The sequence below is a fragment of the Mustela putorius genome, unplaced genomic scaffold (assembly GCF_011764305.1).
Source record: "Mustela putorius furo isolate JIRA1106 unplaced genomic scaffold, ASM1176430v1.1 tig00000139_pilon_pilon_pilon, whole genome shotgun sequence".
Classification (NCBI taxonomy): Eukaryota; Metazoa; Chordata; class Mammalia; order Carnivora; family Mustelidae; genus Mustela; species Mustela putorius.
The window spans coordinates 11,400,759-11,415,801 of NW_025421293.1; the positions used below are offsets into that span (position 1 = coordinate 11,400,759).

Below are 15,043 nucleotides of genomic sequence, written 5' to 3' on the forward strand. Positions count from 1 at the left end.
AGTTATCCATAGATGCACAGAGCAAACCACTCAAACGTATAACTTAACATGACAATTTTATTTGTCAGCAATTTTGTGACTCAGGAGATTGGGAAGGACTAATGTGGGATTTCTTTTTTTCCCCCGTGGTCCACATGTTGCTAGCAGAGGTGGTAGGGCTGAAGGTTCCACTTCCAAAATGCTTTTTCACTCCATGCCTTGTCACGGACTGCAGGGAGGCAGGGCTCAGCTATGTTTTATTTCTCTGGGTAGTGTCAGCTTTCTGTGTGCTCTCTCCATCAGGAGGCAGACTTCTTAATGGTAATTCTGGCCTCCAGGAGCCCTAGGTGGAAGTTGCCTAAAGTTCTCTTAAAGGCAAAGCTTGGAGCTAGCGCATCATTCATTTCAGCTTAAATACAACTATCTGGGCAAAGCTTCCCTCACTACCTGCCCTCTCCCAACTGGAATAGTGTCTTTATTGTGCTATTTCTTTTTATTTTGTAGTGTGCTTCATTGTGTACTGAGTTTCTCTCACTGATTTTACTCCCCCAAGTTTTTTGAGGCAAAATCCATGTTGGATTTTCTTTGTACGTATTCCCCATGGTGCATAACACTTTTTTTTTTTTTTTAAAGACTTGATATATTTGAAAGCAAGAAAGAACACAAGGGGAGCAGCAGAGTGACCAGCAGATTTCGTGCTGAGCACAGAGCTTGATGTAGGGCTTGATTCCAGGATCCCCAGATCATGACCTGAGCCAAAGTCAGATGCTCAATGAACTGAGTCACCCAGGCACCCCACAACTGTTTTATACTACATGGCAAGATGACAGTAGTATTTGATTAATTCTTTAATGTATTTTCATTTTAATCATGTAGGGGTGCCTGGGTGGCTCAGTCAGTTAAGCATTCAACTTGATTTCAGCTCCTTGATCTCAGCGTCCTGAGCTCAAGCCCCATGTTGGGCTCCACACTGGGCATGGAGCCTACTTGAAAAAAGAAAAAAGAAAAGATAATATAAATAATTCAAGTTCAGTATAGAAAAGTCAGGAAATATAACAAAGCAAAAAAAAAAAAACCTACTCTAAACTTTGTACTTAGAAATAACCATTATTCACTTTTTGTTGTGTTGATTTAATATTGATTTAACGTTAGTATAGGCTTACAACGAATGAATATCCAAATGACGGATAAAATGAGGAGCTAGGGTTTGAATGAAGAGCAATAATCACTTACAGTCACTCAGAAAACCATGCTGGGAAACAGTATTGTGGAGTGTACGATGTGGGCACATACAGCTTCTTGCAGCCTCTACCTGGCTCTGCTTCGCCCACCTTCTGCTGGAATGTTCACAGAGATTAACTCTTTAACTTGGAAACATACTACCCCAAGACCAGTGTTGCAGATGTGACAGACATATTTATGGCGATTATTCTGGAAAGCAGGAGCATCACAAACCCCAGGACCATGCAGTATTATTAGCATGTGGAAGGAAAAATGGAGATGTAACACAAATAGAAGGATGAGAAGAAATTTATGACGGAAGAAAATCCTGATAAACTGATTGTTGTCACTTAACCCTAACTCTGGTTATATATGGCTCTGATGGATGAAGATGTCTTTGGAGCCACTCCTTTACTCAACAACTGTGCCAGACACAGGAAATACTGCTCTGAATAAGATGTAGTCAAGGGCATATGGAGAACACAGTTGACATGTGAACTTTGTCACATGTTGCTATATCCATCCAAGGAAGAGGAGATTTTTAAAAAGGTAATGAGGACAATTGTAGGAGGTGGAAAAGAATATAGAATTGTCACCTCATTTTTCTTAAGTTTTTACAATACAGTAGTACTACATAACAATTCTCTGTGGGGTGAGGAAGTGCTAAAATGTATGCTAATCTGGAAGCATTATCTGATGTATTGACTATAGAGTATAGACACAAATGTACATATGATAATTTTTACAATAAAAGGAAGAGGCAAAAACTATTCTGTTAGGTAGCATTTCTCATTTCTGGATTCCACATTTATTGAGCCATTTTCTTCAGCTGTGTGATGAAGGAGCTACTTCCAGAGGAAAAATGAAGTTTCTTATAGAAGGAAGTAAAAGTTTAACTGAATAGTTATCATAAAACTAGCAAAAAGTAACCTGGAAGAGGAAAATAAAGCCCTACCCCAAAGCTGGCTATATTGTCAGCTTACTAATAAACACTGTACATCTACTGTGTACTTTTGATAACAAGCTCCTGTTTTGGTGACATTTACCATTTACAAAGCGGCTTCTCATATTCCAGCACAACCTTACAAGGTAAGAATAGCAATTTCCATTTCATAGGGAATAATAGTAGCCATAATGTGACACTGGGCATGTGCCACACACTATGGTAAATATATTCAACTTTAAAACAACTATCCTCATTTTACAAATAAACTAGGTCCAAGAGATTGAGCAAATTATTCAGTCACTGAGTCACTAAATGGTGAAACCAGGGTTCATACTTAGGTAGTTTGATCTGAAGCCCAGATGAGAGGACCGAGTGTCAGGGACTTTAATGACCTTTGCATAGAAGCTAGTAAGGAGTAGAAATTCCCTTGTCAGACTACTTTTCTCACTGAAGTTTGAGGACATTGTATGTACCACTCGCTCATGAGGAATCTTGCTTTTAAAGCACCGCCAGTAATCTGTTTAACTACAAGCTTGACATTCTAGCTAAATTAGGTATATGTAAAATGAGTCACATGTCCCTTTGACTTCCAATATAAAATTGAAAGAACCTTGTGGTAAAAGAAGAAACAAGAAACGTGGCTAGTGGGATTATGTTCACAATACTTTTTTAAAATTGCATTTGAAAGAAAAGTAATGATTTGAATACAGTTTAAATTTGACATTAGAACTCTTTTACCATGCTGTTTATAAATGATGCCACTTTTATTTCAAGGGAGATTTGTAAATTTTTAAAAATTGAGATACCTTTGTCCAGTTACAGATATCAGAAAGTTTTACTATTAAATTTAGTCTTGATACACAACTTAGTATTCTCTATGTTGGAAAAATGCTGATGTTATTTGATTTTTAACTTTGTATAGGCATCATTGTGTGAGAAGCCAGAGTATGGGGTCTACTTTCTCTAAAGCATGTTGTTTCTCCCAGGAAGGTGGAAAAAATTGAGATTTTCTTGGCACCAAGAACGTTGGTTCTTAATTATTTTCATTAAAATAAAGCAAGAAAATGGTTCACATGGTTCAAAACACTACTGTTTCACAGAGGCAACCACTTTTTTTCTCTCATAATGGCTTTTGTTCCCCTAACTTTCCTATTTTGAAATAGAGTACACACAAAGAAGTTTGACCCCAAACTCAGTTTAGGCCTGTGCCTAAACTTCATCTAAATGAAGTCATTCGAGGTATATTCTCTTATATTTGGATTCCTTCCCTCAACCATTATGAATGGCTTAATGGATTAAAAGATGCTTGTATCCACCACCCAGTCTAAGAAGTAAACTCCCATCTCTAAGCCGTGTCCATGTTCTCCTATCCTGATCTTAACTCATTCCTTCCCCCAATATTAACTCTTAATCTGACTTTTATAATCATTTTTTCATGTTTATTTTATCACCCAAGAGTACATTCCTAGATACTGTAATCTCATTTTTAAATTTTGATGTATTTTTTAAATCTAAGTTTCCTCTTCCTTTTTTTTTTTCCTTATAATTTATCTGTTGTTGAGCCTGATCCATTTAGCCTGTAATTCCCAGAGTCTAGCTAGGTGTTCATCAGACTTCTAAAAAAATTATCATCCCCATATAGAACCTTTTAAAACATTTTTATTTCTAATCCTTTCTCATTAAATACTAAGGAATAAGATTTTACTGGATGGGACTGAATTTTGGAGGGTCACAAACCACTGTAATATCTTAAGATCTTTTCACACCCTTGCAAAAGCACTCCCATTGAGAATATATGGTCTGGGTTGCATAATTATGCTGTAGTTCAAAAATTTCATTTTCTGTCTAGCCTCTATTTTAAAAGGGGTTGGGTCCAGATCCTTGTCCAAACTCTGGTTCCATCTCTTTCACAAGACTGTAGATCATGTTCTTTCCTTGGAAGGCACTTAGTTCTTGTCTCTACGATGTTAGCAGCCAGTGATACTTCAGATCCAGATTTAGTAATCATTGAGGATTGCAAAATGGTATTTTAGTTGGATTTTTTAAATTAATACTGGAATATTTTTTATAAAGAAACCATTTTCTTGTCTACTATTTGTCCAGTTACATACAGTTTATATAGAAAAGGCAAGAAAGTACCAAATTCCTTGCCTCTATTTCATCTATATTTTATTTGTTTGCTTGCTTATTTGTTTATTTATAGAGAGGAAGAGGGAGACACAATCTTAAGGAGGTTCCACACTCAGCACAGAGCCCATCGTGGGACTTGATCTCACAACCCTGAGATCCTGACCTGAGCCAAAATCGAAACAGACGCTTAACTGACTGGGCCATCCAGGCACCCCTGTTTTACCAGTTTTAAAGATAAAGTTTTGGTTGATAGTATCCTTTGAAAATGACCTTTTGGAAAATAATTATGGCCATTTTTATTTATGTTTTTTTAAGAGACTCATACCATATTATTATCTTTTTTGGAGCTCAAATTGTCCCAAGTTTGGCCAGTGGGAGCCTCTTCAGGATTTTCTTTTTCTGTGTTATTCTGACTGAACCCAGCTTTTGATAAGTAGTTTTTGATTGCTTTCTTGATACCTGGTATGATATCTGGTATTATGGCTCGTTTTGTAATATTCCTGCTCCAGAATTGGAATTCGTAATTTCTCCAAAATCCTGGTTTCTTTTGGTGGGAAATAGTATTTTAAGACATAATCTAGGCATTGTTCATTGCTACAAGTAATAGGTTTTTAGGCCTTTGGGGGTGGAGGGGGGCAGGACAGAACTAAAATATTTTATGAGTTCACACTAATTCAGATTTAGGGCTGTTGAGCCCTAAATCTTCTTTTATAGGTTTTTTCTATAGGCTTTTTCTTCTATGTTATAAATAAGATTCCTTTTTTTACACTGAAATTCTTGATTCTCGAGGGCACAGGGATTAATAGAATATGCCATAACTGCTAATCTTTTTAACTTGTTACACACAAAAAAGTGTCAGAATGAAAGTCTCAGAATGTCTCAACTGTTAGGATTTGCTTATGCTTCCCCCCATAATTTTTTATAATTGTACTATATTGCTTAATTTTAGTTCTTATTTAATCTTTGTGCTACAAGTAATTAATTACATATTTAATGTTTACTGCCAGCCTTTGTGTTGTTGTCTTTAGTCATTTTGGTTGCCTAAAGTTTATTTTTCTGTCAGATTCCTTAGGAAGGTCCTATAGAAACAATCAGTAATCCTAAGTTCTACATGTTGATAAATTTGTGCTCCTTTTCTTTGAAATTATTTTTGCTGGATATAAAATCTCTGGTTTATATTTTTTAAAAAAGTATCTTACACCATTTTCTAATGACATAAAGCGTCACTATCAAAGTCTGCTAATCTAATTTTCTTTCTTTTCACTGGCTCAAGCCCAGCCCCTAAAAGGATTTTTTTTTTTTTCCTTTAAAGTCTTTGTGTCTTGGTAGTTGTCATTTTGGGTGGTTTTGTTTTGTTTTTCTTGTTTTTTTTTAGGTATTTACTGTATTCTTTTGAAATGTAGTCTTAACATTTTTATTTTAGGAAAAATAAAATTTTTTTCTGTCACAATTTTTAGTATTCTCTTCCCTTTTGATTTATTCAAGAGCTGCTGTTTGTTACACTGGACAATCTTTGTCTTGAATATTTGTTCCTTATCTCTTTATTTTTCTATTTAAAGTTTTCCTTTTACCTTTCAGTTCTCCTAAGCAGAATGTATTGTGTTTATTCACACTTATGTTCCTTCTAATTTAGTCTTCACTCCTAAAACTTCTTAAAATTTTCTTTCTTTCCTGAGATCTGCCATGCCATTTATGAGTTTTCTTGTTCTGATTTATGTTGTTGTTTTATGTCTTGTATTATTTTCATAGTGTCCTTTAGGTGTTTTTTTCTGGCATGTATTTGTTTATAGGGATGTTGTTTTGCTACTGCTTGTTTTTCTTACAACTTTATAGGAGTTTTGACATCAGTTCTTTTCTAACTCATTTTTTCAGCAGAAACTTTGCAGGCCAGAATCTTTGCTCATTTTTAATGAAATTGGGTTTTTTGGGACTTATAGAAGGAGGGTAAGTTTAGGATAGCTTTTTCAACTTCACAGAAATCCCTTTTCATGCAATTTTCAAAATATGACAGCTTCTTCCCCCCAGTGGCTTGCCTTTTCACTCTTAATAATTAATTTTGTGAATAGAAGTTTTTATTTTTAATGTACAAAATTTTATTTTTAATGTACAATATTTACAATAGTATAATATGTACTACTATCTTTCCCAACCCCAAGTTTGTGAAGGCATTTTTTTTAAGGTATCTTCTAGAAACTCTTCTACCTTCCTATTTAAATCAAGAAATCACCTAAAGTCATTTTTGTCTAAGGCATGGGGAAGAGACTTAGTTCCTCATTCTTCCTGCCCTCCCCCACAGCTTTCTAGTACAGCATACAGTAAAAACATGTTTTCTACTGCTCTGCAATGCCACTTTTGTCATAAATCAGATATCCGCATGTGAATGAATCAGTTTCTGGACTCTGTTCCTTTCATCTGTTTTTCTCTTCTTTTGCCAATACTGCATGGTTTTAATTAACTGTAGCTTTGTATTAATAAGACTCAACTAATAGTGTAAGTCTTTCACCTCTTGTTTTTCTTTATGAATGCCTTGGTTATTCTTGGCTCTTTGCATTTTCCTGTAGATTTTAAAATCATGTTGTGTATAGCCACTTTTTAAAAATCTGATTAAGGCTATATAAGATCTGTAGATCAGTTTGGGAGGAATTGACATCTTTACAAAATGGAGCTTTCCAGTCCATGAATGTGGTATGTGTCTCCATTCATTAGTGTTCTTTTGTTTCGCTCAGTGATTTACAGTTTTTTATATAGAGGTCTGGCACCTCTTTCATTGCATTTATTCCTAGGTATATGATAGTTTTTGATGCCTCTAAGGAGTATCCTTTCAAAACACCATTTTCTAATTGTTTCTTACTAGTATAGCATTCATTTTTGCATATTGGCCTTGTATCCATAGACTTTGTTATTCATTCCACTTACTCATTGCAGTGGTGGTTCTATGTACCGTCACTTATATGTATTTGACCCACTGTTTCGTTCCTCTGTTATCTTCCAGTATTTTATCATTTTATTTATTTATTTTTTAAGTAGGTTCCATGCCCAGCGTGGGGCTTGAACTCGAGACCCCAAGACTGAGACCTGAGATCAAGAGTTGGACACTCAACTGACTGAGCCACCCAGGTGCCCCTGTTGTTTTATCTTTTGATAATCCTTCTGGAACAAATGTTTATGTGTGGTATAAGGAATGAATCAAGGCTCATTTTCTTCCTCTATTGATACCCACTTAGCCTAGCAATGTTTATCGGGAGACCATTGTTCCCACTACATTGCAGTAGCACCTTTGTTTTTATATAGATGACCAAACGTATATGGGTCTGTTTCTGAGCCCTCTAGTCTGTTTTTCTGTCTTGCATCAGTAGACAATCTTGGGGCCCCTGGGTGGCTCAGTGGTTTAAAGCCTCTGCCTTCGGCTCAGGTTATAATCCTGGGGTCCTGGGATCGAGTCCCACATTGGGTGCTCAGTGGGAGCCTGCTTCACCCCCTCTCTCTGTCTTCCCCTTTGCCTCCTTGTGATCTCTGTCAAATAAATAAAATCCTAAAAATATCTATGTATGTATATATATATAATCTTATCATCTGCATATAATGCCATTTTAATTTCTCCCTTTCGGCTTGATATTTTATTTCTCTTTATTGCCCTACTGCACCTTCTACAACCTCCAGTACAGTGTAGATGAGAAATGGTGCAAACTCTCCTCAATTTTAGGGAAAAAACTTTTCATTGCTTCATTGTTAGGTGTGAGGTTTGCTCTAGTGTTTTTGAAATGTCTTCAACTTGGCAAAGGTAGTCTTCTCTAATAACCAGTAGGCTGAGAGATTTTAATCATGAATGGCTGTTAAATTTTAATGCTTTTTCCTCCAACCTACTGCAATGATGAGATAGTTTTTTCTTTATTCCAATAACATACCTTACTTTGCTTTTGGTTATGATTTTTGCATCTGTGTTCATGAGAGAGATTGGTCTTTCTTGTGCTGTTCTAATGAGCTTAGAGTATCAGAATTATGCAGGCCTCATTCAGAAATAATGTTTGTTCTTTTTCTGTTCTCTCAGTTTTTGTAATATTAGTTACACTTCTTCCTTGGATATTTAGAAGACTTTACTGGGAAAGGTTACACGGCTTTTACAGTATTCTTTGTGGGAAAGTTATTAGTTACTGATTCAGTTTCCTTATTTGGTAGAGCTCTGTTGAGATTTAGTTTTCTTTGTTCAGGGCCACCTAGCTGGCTCAGTCCACAAAGCATGTGTCTTGATTTCAGGGCCATGAGTTTGAGCCCCACAGTGGGTGTAGAGATTACCTAAGTAAATAATTTTTAAATAAATAAATAAAAATTTTCTTCCCCTATGGTAAGTTGTATCTCAAAGAGTTTATCCAGTCACAATTTCAAATTGATTGGTATAAAATTATACAAAATACTCCTTTTATATTGTAGAATCTGTGGTGGTGTCTTCTTTTACATTCCTGATAATGGTTGGTTGTGTTTTCTCCCATTTTCCCTTCATCAGTTATGAGAGGTTTATCAGTCTTCTTAATCTTGTTAGAGAAACAACTTTTTGTTTGGACTTTTCTTTATATGTTTGTGTCTATTTTGTTGATTCCTGCTGTTAGGATTGTCTTCTATTTTTCTGGTTTGATTTACTGTGCTTTTTCTAGCTTCCTGAGATTGAGGCTTCAGTCATTGATATCGTGGTCCTTTTTCTTCTCTAAACTAGCATTTGGATGTATAAATTGCCCTCTAAACACTGCTTTAACTCTAGCCTATGAATTTTGACATATTTTGTTTTCATTACTGTTTGATTCATCCAGTCAAAATACAGGAGTTTCTGATTTTCGTCATAATTTCTTCTTTAATCCATGAGTTGTTTAGTTTGCTTAATTTCCAGTATTTAGAAATTTCCTGGTTATCTTTTACTGACTGTTACCAGGTAACAATACACCGTATGATTTCAAGCCCATGAAATTTGTTGAGACTAGTCTTATGACTCAGGGATATAATCCATTTTATAAATGTTCTCTATATACTTGAAAAGAATATGTGTTCTACAGTTGTTAGGTAGAGTGGTCTATCAGTGTCAGTGAGGTCAAGTGGTTTGATAGTGCTCTTCATATCTGTCCAGCTATAAGTGTGGATTTGTGTTACTTCCTTAACTTCTGTCAGTTTGAGGTGTATATATTTTTGAAACGGTATTATTAGATTCATACACATTCAATACTGTATCTTCTGTGAGTTGACCCTCTTAACTGGATGAAGTCTCCCTACTGGTCCCTGATAACTAGTTATATCAATTTTGTCTGATTCTAGTCTATTCATAGAATTTTTCATGGGTTTTGTTGTACCCCTTCTGCCTCCCTCCCAAAAAGAAAAGATTAGTTGAAAAGAGAGCTTCAACATAGAATTGGAGTTTATTTAAAAAATCAAATGGAGGGGCGCCTGGGTGGCTCAGTGGGTTAAAGCCTCTGCCTTTGGCTCAGGTCGTGATCCCGGGGTCCTGGGATGGAGCCCTGCATCGGGCTCTCTGCTCGGCGGGGAGCCTGCTTCTCCCTCTCTCTCTTCCTGCCTCTCTGCTTACTTGTGATCTCTGTCCGTGAAATAAATAAATAAAGTCTTTAAAAAAGAATCAGATGGACATCTTATGACTGAAAAATAAAGTATCTTATTAGTTGACCAGTCTATTGCTTTCCATCCTTTTGCTTTAAAGCTTTTTCTTAACAGTGTTTATGTTGTCTGTTTATGTAGTACAGTTTCCAGTATGATTATATTTAAGTTGTACAAGATAACGACTTAACATAAATTGCAAAGTAATTACCTTGGGAAGTTTAGTTAACATCATCATCTCATATGGGTAACCCCCCAAAAAAGAGAAAAATGTGTTTTCCCTTGTGATGAGATCTTTCAGGATTTACTCTCTTAGCAGTTTCCAAATACACCCTACAGCAGTGTTAACTGTAGTCCTCATGTTGTACCTTCTGGCCCCATTATTATTTTATAACTGGAACTTTGTTCCTTTTGACCTCCTTCATCCAGTTCTCCTACCTTTGGTAACCATATGTGATCTCAGTTTCTACGAGTTTGGGTCTTTGTGGGATTTTGAGTTGTTTTTTGGACTCTACATGTGAGATCATATCTTGTTTGTTTTTCTGTCTCATTTCACTTAGTATATAATGCTTAGTGTATAATTCATCCATGTTCTTGCAAATGACAGGATTGCCCTCTTTTTTACACCTTAGTAGCATTCTGTTTTCTAGCATTTCTTATTTTTTTTTTCTTTTTAAAATTTACTTATGAAAGGGAACAGAGGGAGAGGGTCAAGCAGATTCCACGTTCAGTGCAGAGCCTAACGCAGGGCTCATTCTCAGGACCCTGAGATCATGCCTGAGCTGAAACCAAGAGTTGGACACTTAACTGAACTACCCAGGTGCCCCTCTATTTTCTTTACCCATTCACTGAATGAACATTTAGGCCGTGTCCACATCTTGGCTGTTGTAAATAATGCTGCAGCAAACATACATACCCAGAAATGGAATTGCTGGATCATATGGTAGTTTTATTTTTAATTTTGGGGGGTTATTTGTTTGTTTGTTTGTTTTAAATATATTTGAGAGAAAAGCACAAGTGAGGTTGGGGGTGGTGGAGGCAGAGGGAGAAGCAGACTCTCCACTGATCAGGGATCCCAATGCAGGGCTCCGTCCCAGTACCCTGGGATCATGAAGTGAGCCAAAGGCAGAGTCTTAACTGACTAAGCCCCCAGGTGCCCTTTTTAAAATTTTTTGATGCACCCCCATACTAGTTTGCATGAAGAGAATTTACATTCCCTCCAGTAGTGTAGGAGGGCTATCTTTTGTCTGTATCCTTGCCAGCATTTGTTATCTCTTTACCTTTTTCTAACAAGGGGGAGGCCATCACTCTTGGTTTTGATTTGCATTTCCCTGGTGATTAGTGATAATGAGCACCTTTTCATGTACCTGTAGTCCAATTGAGTATCTTATTGGAAAAATGTCTATCTAGGTCCGTTGCCCATTTTATAATTGGATTATTTGCTTTTGGCTATCAAGTCGTGGAAGTTCTTTGTATATTTTAGATTTTAACCCCTTACAAGCTACTATGAGTTGCAAATATTTTCTCCCATTCCGTAGGTTGCTGTGATTGAGTTTTTAAGTTTATTTTATTCTTTATGTGTTCCATTTGTTCTTTGATGCTTTATTCCTCTGTTCTTTTACAATAATAGGTTATGTTCTTTTACAATAATAAGTTATTTTTTTTTAATTATTCTTCTCCCCCCACCCATCAGCTTTTCAGTTATGCATTCTTTTATTTTTCCCTTCGGTGGTTTCACCATAAGCTTAGAATGCTACCTTCAAATATGAGGGAAGAGTTCTGACAATCCCTCATTCTTAATGTGGTCTTTTTTTTTTTTTCAGACCCTTTTGAACAGATAGTCACCATGTTTAGATATTAGCAAGCACGTATGTGTACGTCTGCATTTGAAAATGGCAGAGGGAAACAATAATGAAGAAGTAATTCATTTGAACAACTTTCACTGCCACAGGGGACAAGGTAAGTGTTCTCACTTTCTCCCTTTTATTATTGCTTTTTCTCTTATGGTATAGTCATAGTTTCTTTGAAATGAACCTGTTTTGCACCATGTGGACCCCAGAGACATTTCATTTTTAGACCTCAGAACATCTGGTGTAATGGGCTCATTAGACTGGAATTTTGTGTCAGATGGTGACACATACTGGCATGAATGAAGTTTTAAGAATCTTTCATCACAAGTGGATTATTAAGCTATTAATGAGCAAGCCACAATAAGCTGTGAATGTGCAGTCATTGGATCTTAAGAGGTGGGAGTGTGGGAATTGTGACAGTTCCGTTTTTGAAGGAATGGGGTCTTCAAAGGAGTGCTTTTCCAGGCCTGTATGATCTGAAAGTGCTGCTACAGCATTTTTGTCCCTTCATATGATGCTTAAAGCATTTTTTTCCCCAAAAGATTCTGATTGCCTAAAATAGGGAATTTTAGAATATATATTCTTTCATTGTACGGTGTTTAAAATTTGGGAAAGTTCATTGATTCAAAAAGGGAAGGGAGGGCGTCTGGGTGGCTCAGTCGGTTAAGCAACTGCCTTCGGCTCAGGTCACAGTCCTGGAGTCCTGGGATCGAGTCCCGCATCAGGCTCCCAGCTCCATGGGGAGTCTGCTTCTCCCTCTGACCTTCTCGCCTCTCATGCTCTCTCTCACTGTCTCTCTCTCAAATAAATAAGTAAAATCTTTTAAAAAAAAAAAAAAAAGAAAGAAAAAGGGAAGGGAGCCTGCATATCTGTAACATTCCTAAATGCATGTGAAATTTCCTGTCAAATCAGAATTTACATTTACACCTAGGCTGAAAGGAAAAAATTCATGCTGCTGAGTAGGAAAAGTATTTTTTGCAAGTGTAAATACCATGGAAGGGGGCTCCTGGATGACTCAGACAGTGAAGTGTCTGTTCAGGTCACGATCTTGGGGTCCTGGGATCAAGTCCCAAGTTGGGCTCCTTGCTCAGTGAGGAGTCTAATTCTCCCTCTCCCTGTGTCACTCCCCCTCCCCACTTGAGTGCATACACATTCTCAAATAAATATAATCTTTTTTTTTTTTTTTTAATTTCCATGGAAGAAATTGTACTATATATTTTTTGAGGTTTTCTTCCCATTGATAATATTTTGTGCTTATGAAGATGATTTTTTTTCCCAGCAGAGGGTAAATTATATACATTTGGCTTTCAGAGAATATTTAAAGTTGAGCAAATTTCTTTTTTTAAGATTTTATTTATTTATTTGACAGAGAAAGATCAAAAGCAGGCAGAGAGGCAGGCAGAGAGAGAGGAAGGGAAACAGGCTCCCTGCTGAGCAGAAAGCCCAATGTGGGGCTCAATCCCGGGAACAGGGATCATGACCTGAGCAGAAGGCAGAGGCCCAACCCACGGAGCTACCCAGGCATCCCTAAAGTTGAACAGATTTTATTAAGCAAATAGAAAAATAAAATGCTTAAACTATGCAAATTATTAATGCAAAAGAAGCACTACTTTTTAAGGATTTTACGAAGAGTTTATTCTAGCTTGGTAGTAAGAGAGCCGTAATTTATTACGAGTCAGAAAGTTTTAAATCTTAGCTATAATTTGTATATGGGATTGTTTCCAAATCTTTTAAACATGTATATCAAATTAATGTTGTAGTTGTCTTTTAGCTGGGTTTTAAATATACTTGAACAGGGTTTCAGAACAACTAATTCCTTTGGGGAAATTACTCACTTTGGAGGTTTATTTTTCTGTTAGACAAGTTTTGGTGTATTTTGCACACTGCATGAGGATTTTTTTCAGGATTGCAGAGTTTTGCTTTTATGAGCCATATTAATAATTTTTATAGTGCCAGCTCCTGTAGATTTCTTTATTTTTAAATCTGCTTTATGAGGTATAATTTATTTAAATGCACACATTTTAAGGATATAGTTCAGTGAGCTTTGAAAAATGAAAATACCCATGTAATCACCCCCTTTATTCATGATGTGGGACATTTCTGTCTTCCCAGAAAGGTTCCTCTATGTCCGATCTGCAGCCAGTCCTCACCCTACTCTCAGCCTAGGGAAACTACTGATCTATTTTTTGTCACTATATAGTTTCATATAAATGGAACCATACAGTCTATATTCTTTATGCCTGAATTTTTCTGTGCAGTGTGATGTTTTGAGATTCTGCCATGTTGCATTAAATTAAATCCTTTTTAATTGCCGTGTAGTATTCAATTGCAAGAATTCCATACCCAGTAAAAATAGGCTTAAAAATGAAGGCAATGGTCGGGTGCCTGGGTGGCTTAGTGGGTTAAGCCTCTGCCTTCAGCTCAGGTTATGATCCCAGGGTCCTGGGATCGAGTCCTATATCGGGCTCTCTGCTCAGCAGGGAGCCTGCTTCCTCCTCTCTCTCTGCCTGCCTCTCTGCCTACTTGTGATCTTTCTCTGTCAAATAAATAAATAAATTTTTTTTTTTAAATGAAGGTAAAATAAAGGTTAAAAGTACAGGAACAAAAAAAGACAGGTTATGCAAATAGCACAGAAAAGAGATGGTATGTCTGTGTATTATCAGATAAGGTGGACACTTTAGCCAGAAGTATTAATAAATAAAGAGTTTATAATGATAAAGGGGTCAGTGCACTGGAAAGATAAAACAGTTCTAATCTCTGTACACTCAGTAACATGTTGTGAAAATACACAAAGCAAAAATGAACAGAACTAAAAGGAGAAATGGATAAATCCACAATTATTTTGGAGATTTTAAGCATGTTTCTTTCATTAACTGACAGAGCAAGCATACACAAACATTGGTGTGAATATAGAACACGATCAACAAATTTGACATAATAGACATAAATGGAGTATTGCACCCAACGTATTTAACAAAATTGGCCATTTTGAACCACAAAACAAGATCCAGGTTTCAGAGGATTGAAATCATATAGCTTATATTCTCTAACCATGTTGGAATTAAGTTGTAAATCAATTACAGAAATATAATTAGAAAATTTCTCTGTGTGGAACTTAGGAATACATTTCAGAATGACTTACGGTTCAAAAAAGAAATCACAGTGGAAATAAAAATATTTTGAATTGCGTGATAATGAAAATACAAATTGTTGAAGGTTATGAGATGCACCTAATAATCATGTTTGAAGAAAACTGAATAAATGAAGACTCCACAAACTTTTGAAAGTCAGATAGTCACTGTTTTTGTCTGGGAAGTCTTATGCT

The 15,043-nt window shown here is 36.3% G+C and overlaps 1 protein-coding gene across 6 annotated transcripts in view; it reads left to right on the forward strand.

Annotated features, from left to right (window-relative positions):
* The window catches only part of RNF216 (ring finger protein 216), a 143,128-nt gene that overhangs the window by 3,176 nt on the left and 124,909 nt on the right, over positions 1-15,043 (forward strand). For 4 of the 6 annotated variants that reach the window (XM_004775008.3, XM_004775010.3, XM_045075148.1 and 1 more), the window contains exon 2: positions 11,692-11,827. In XM_004775008.3, the coding sequence (XP_004775065.1) occupies positions 11,761-11,827 (67 nt within the window). In that variant the 5' untranslated portion in view covers positions 11,692-11,760. Of the gene's footprint in view, positions 1-7,300; positions 7,394-11,691; positions 11,828-15,043 lie in introns of all 6 variants that reach the window. The other 2 variants (XM_045075145.1, XM_045075146.1) reach the window with 2 other exon arrangements.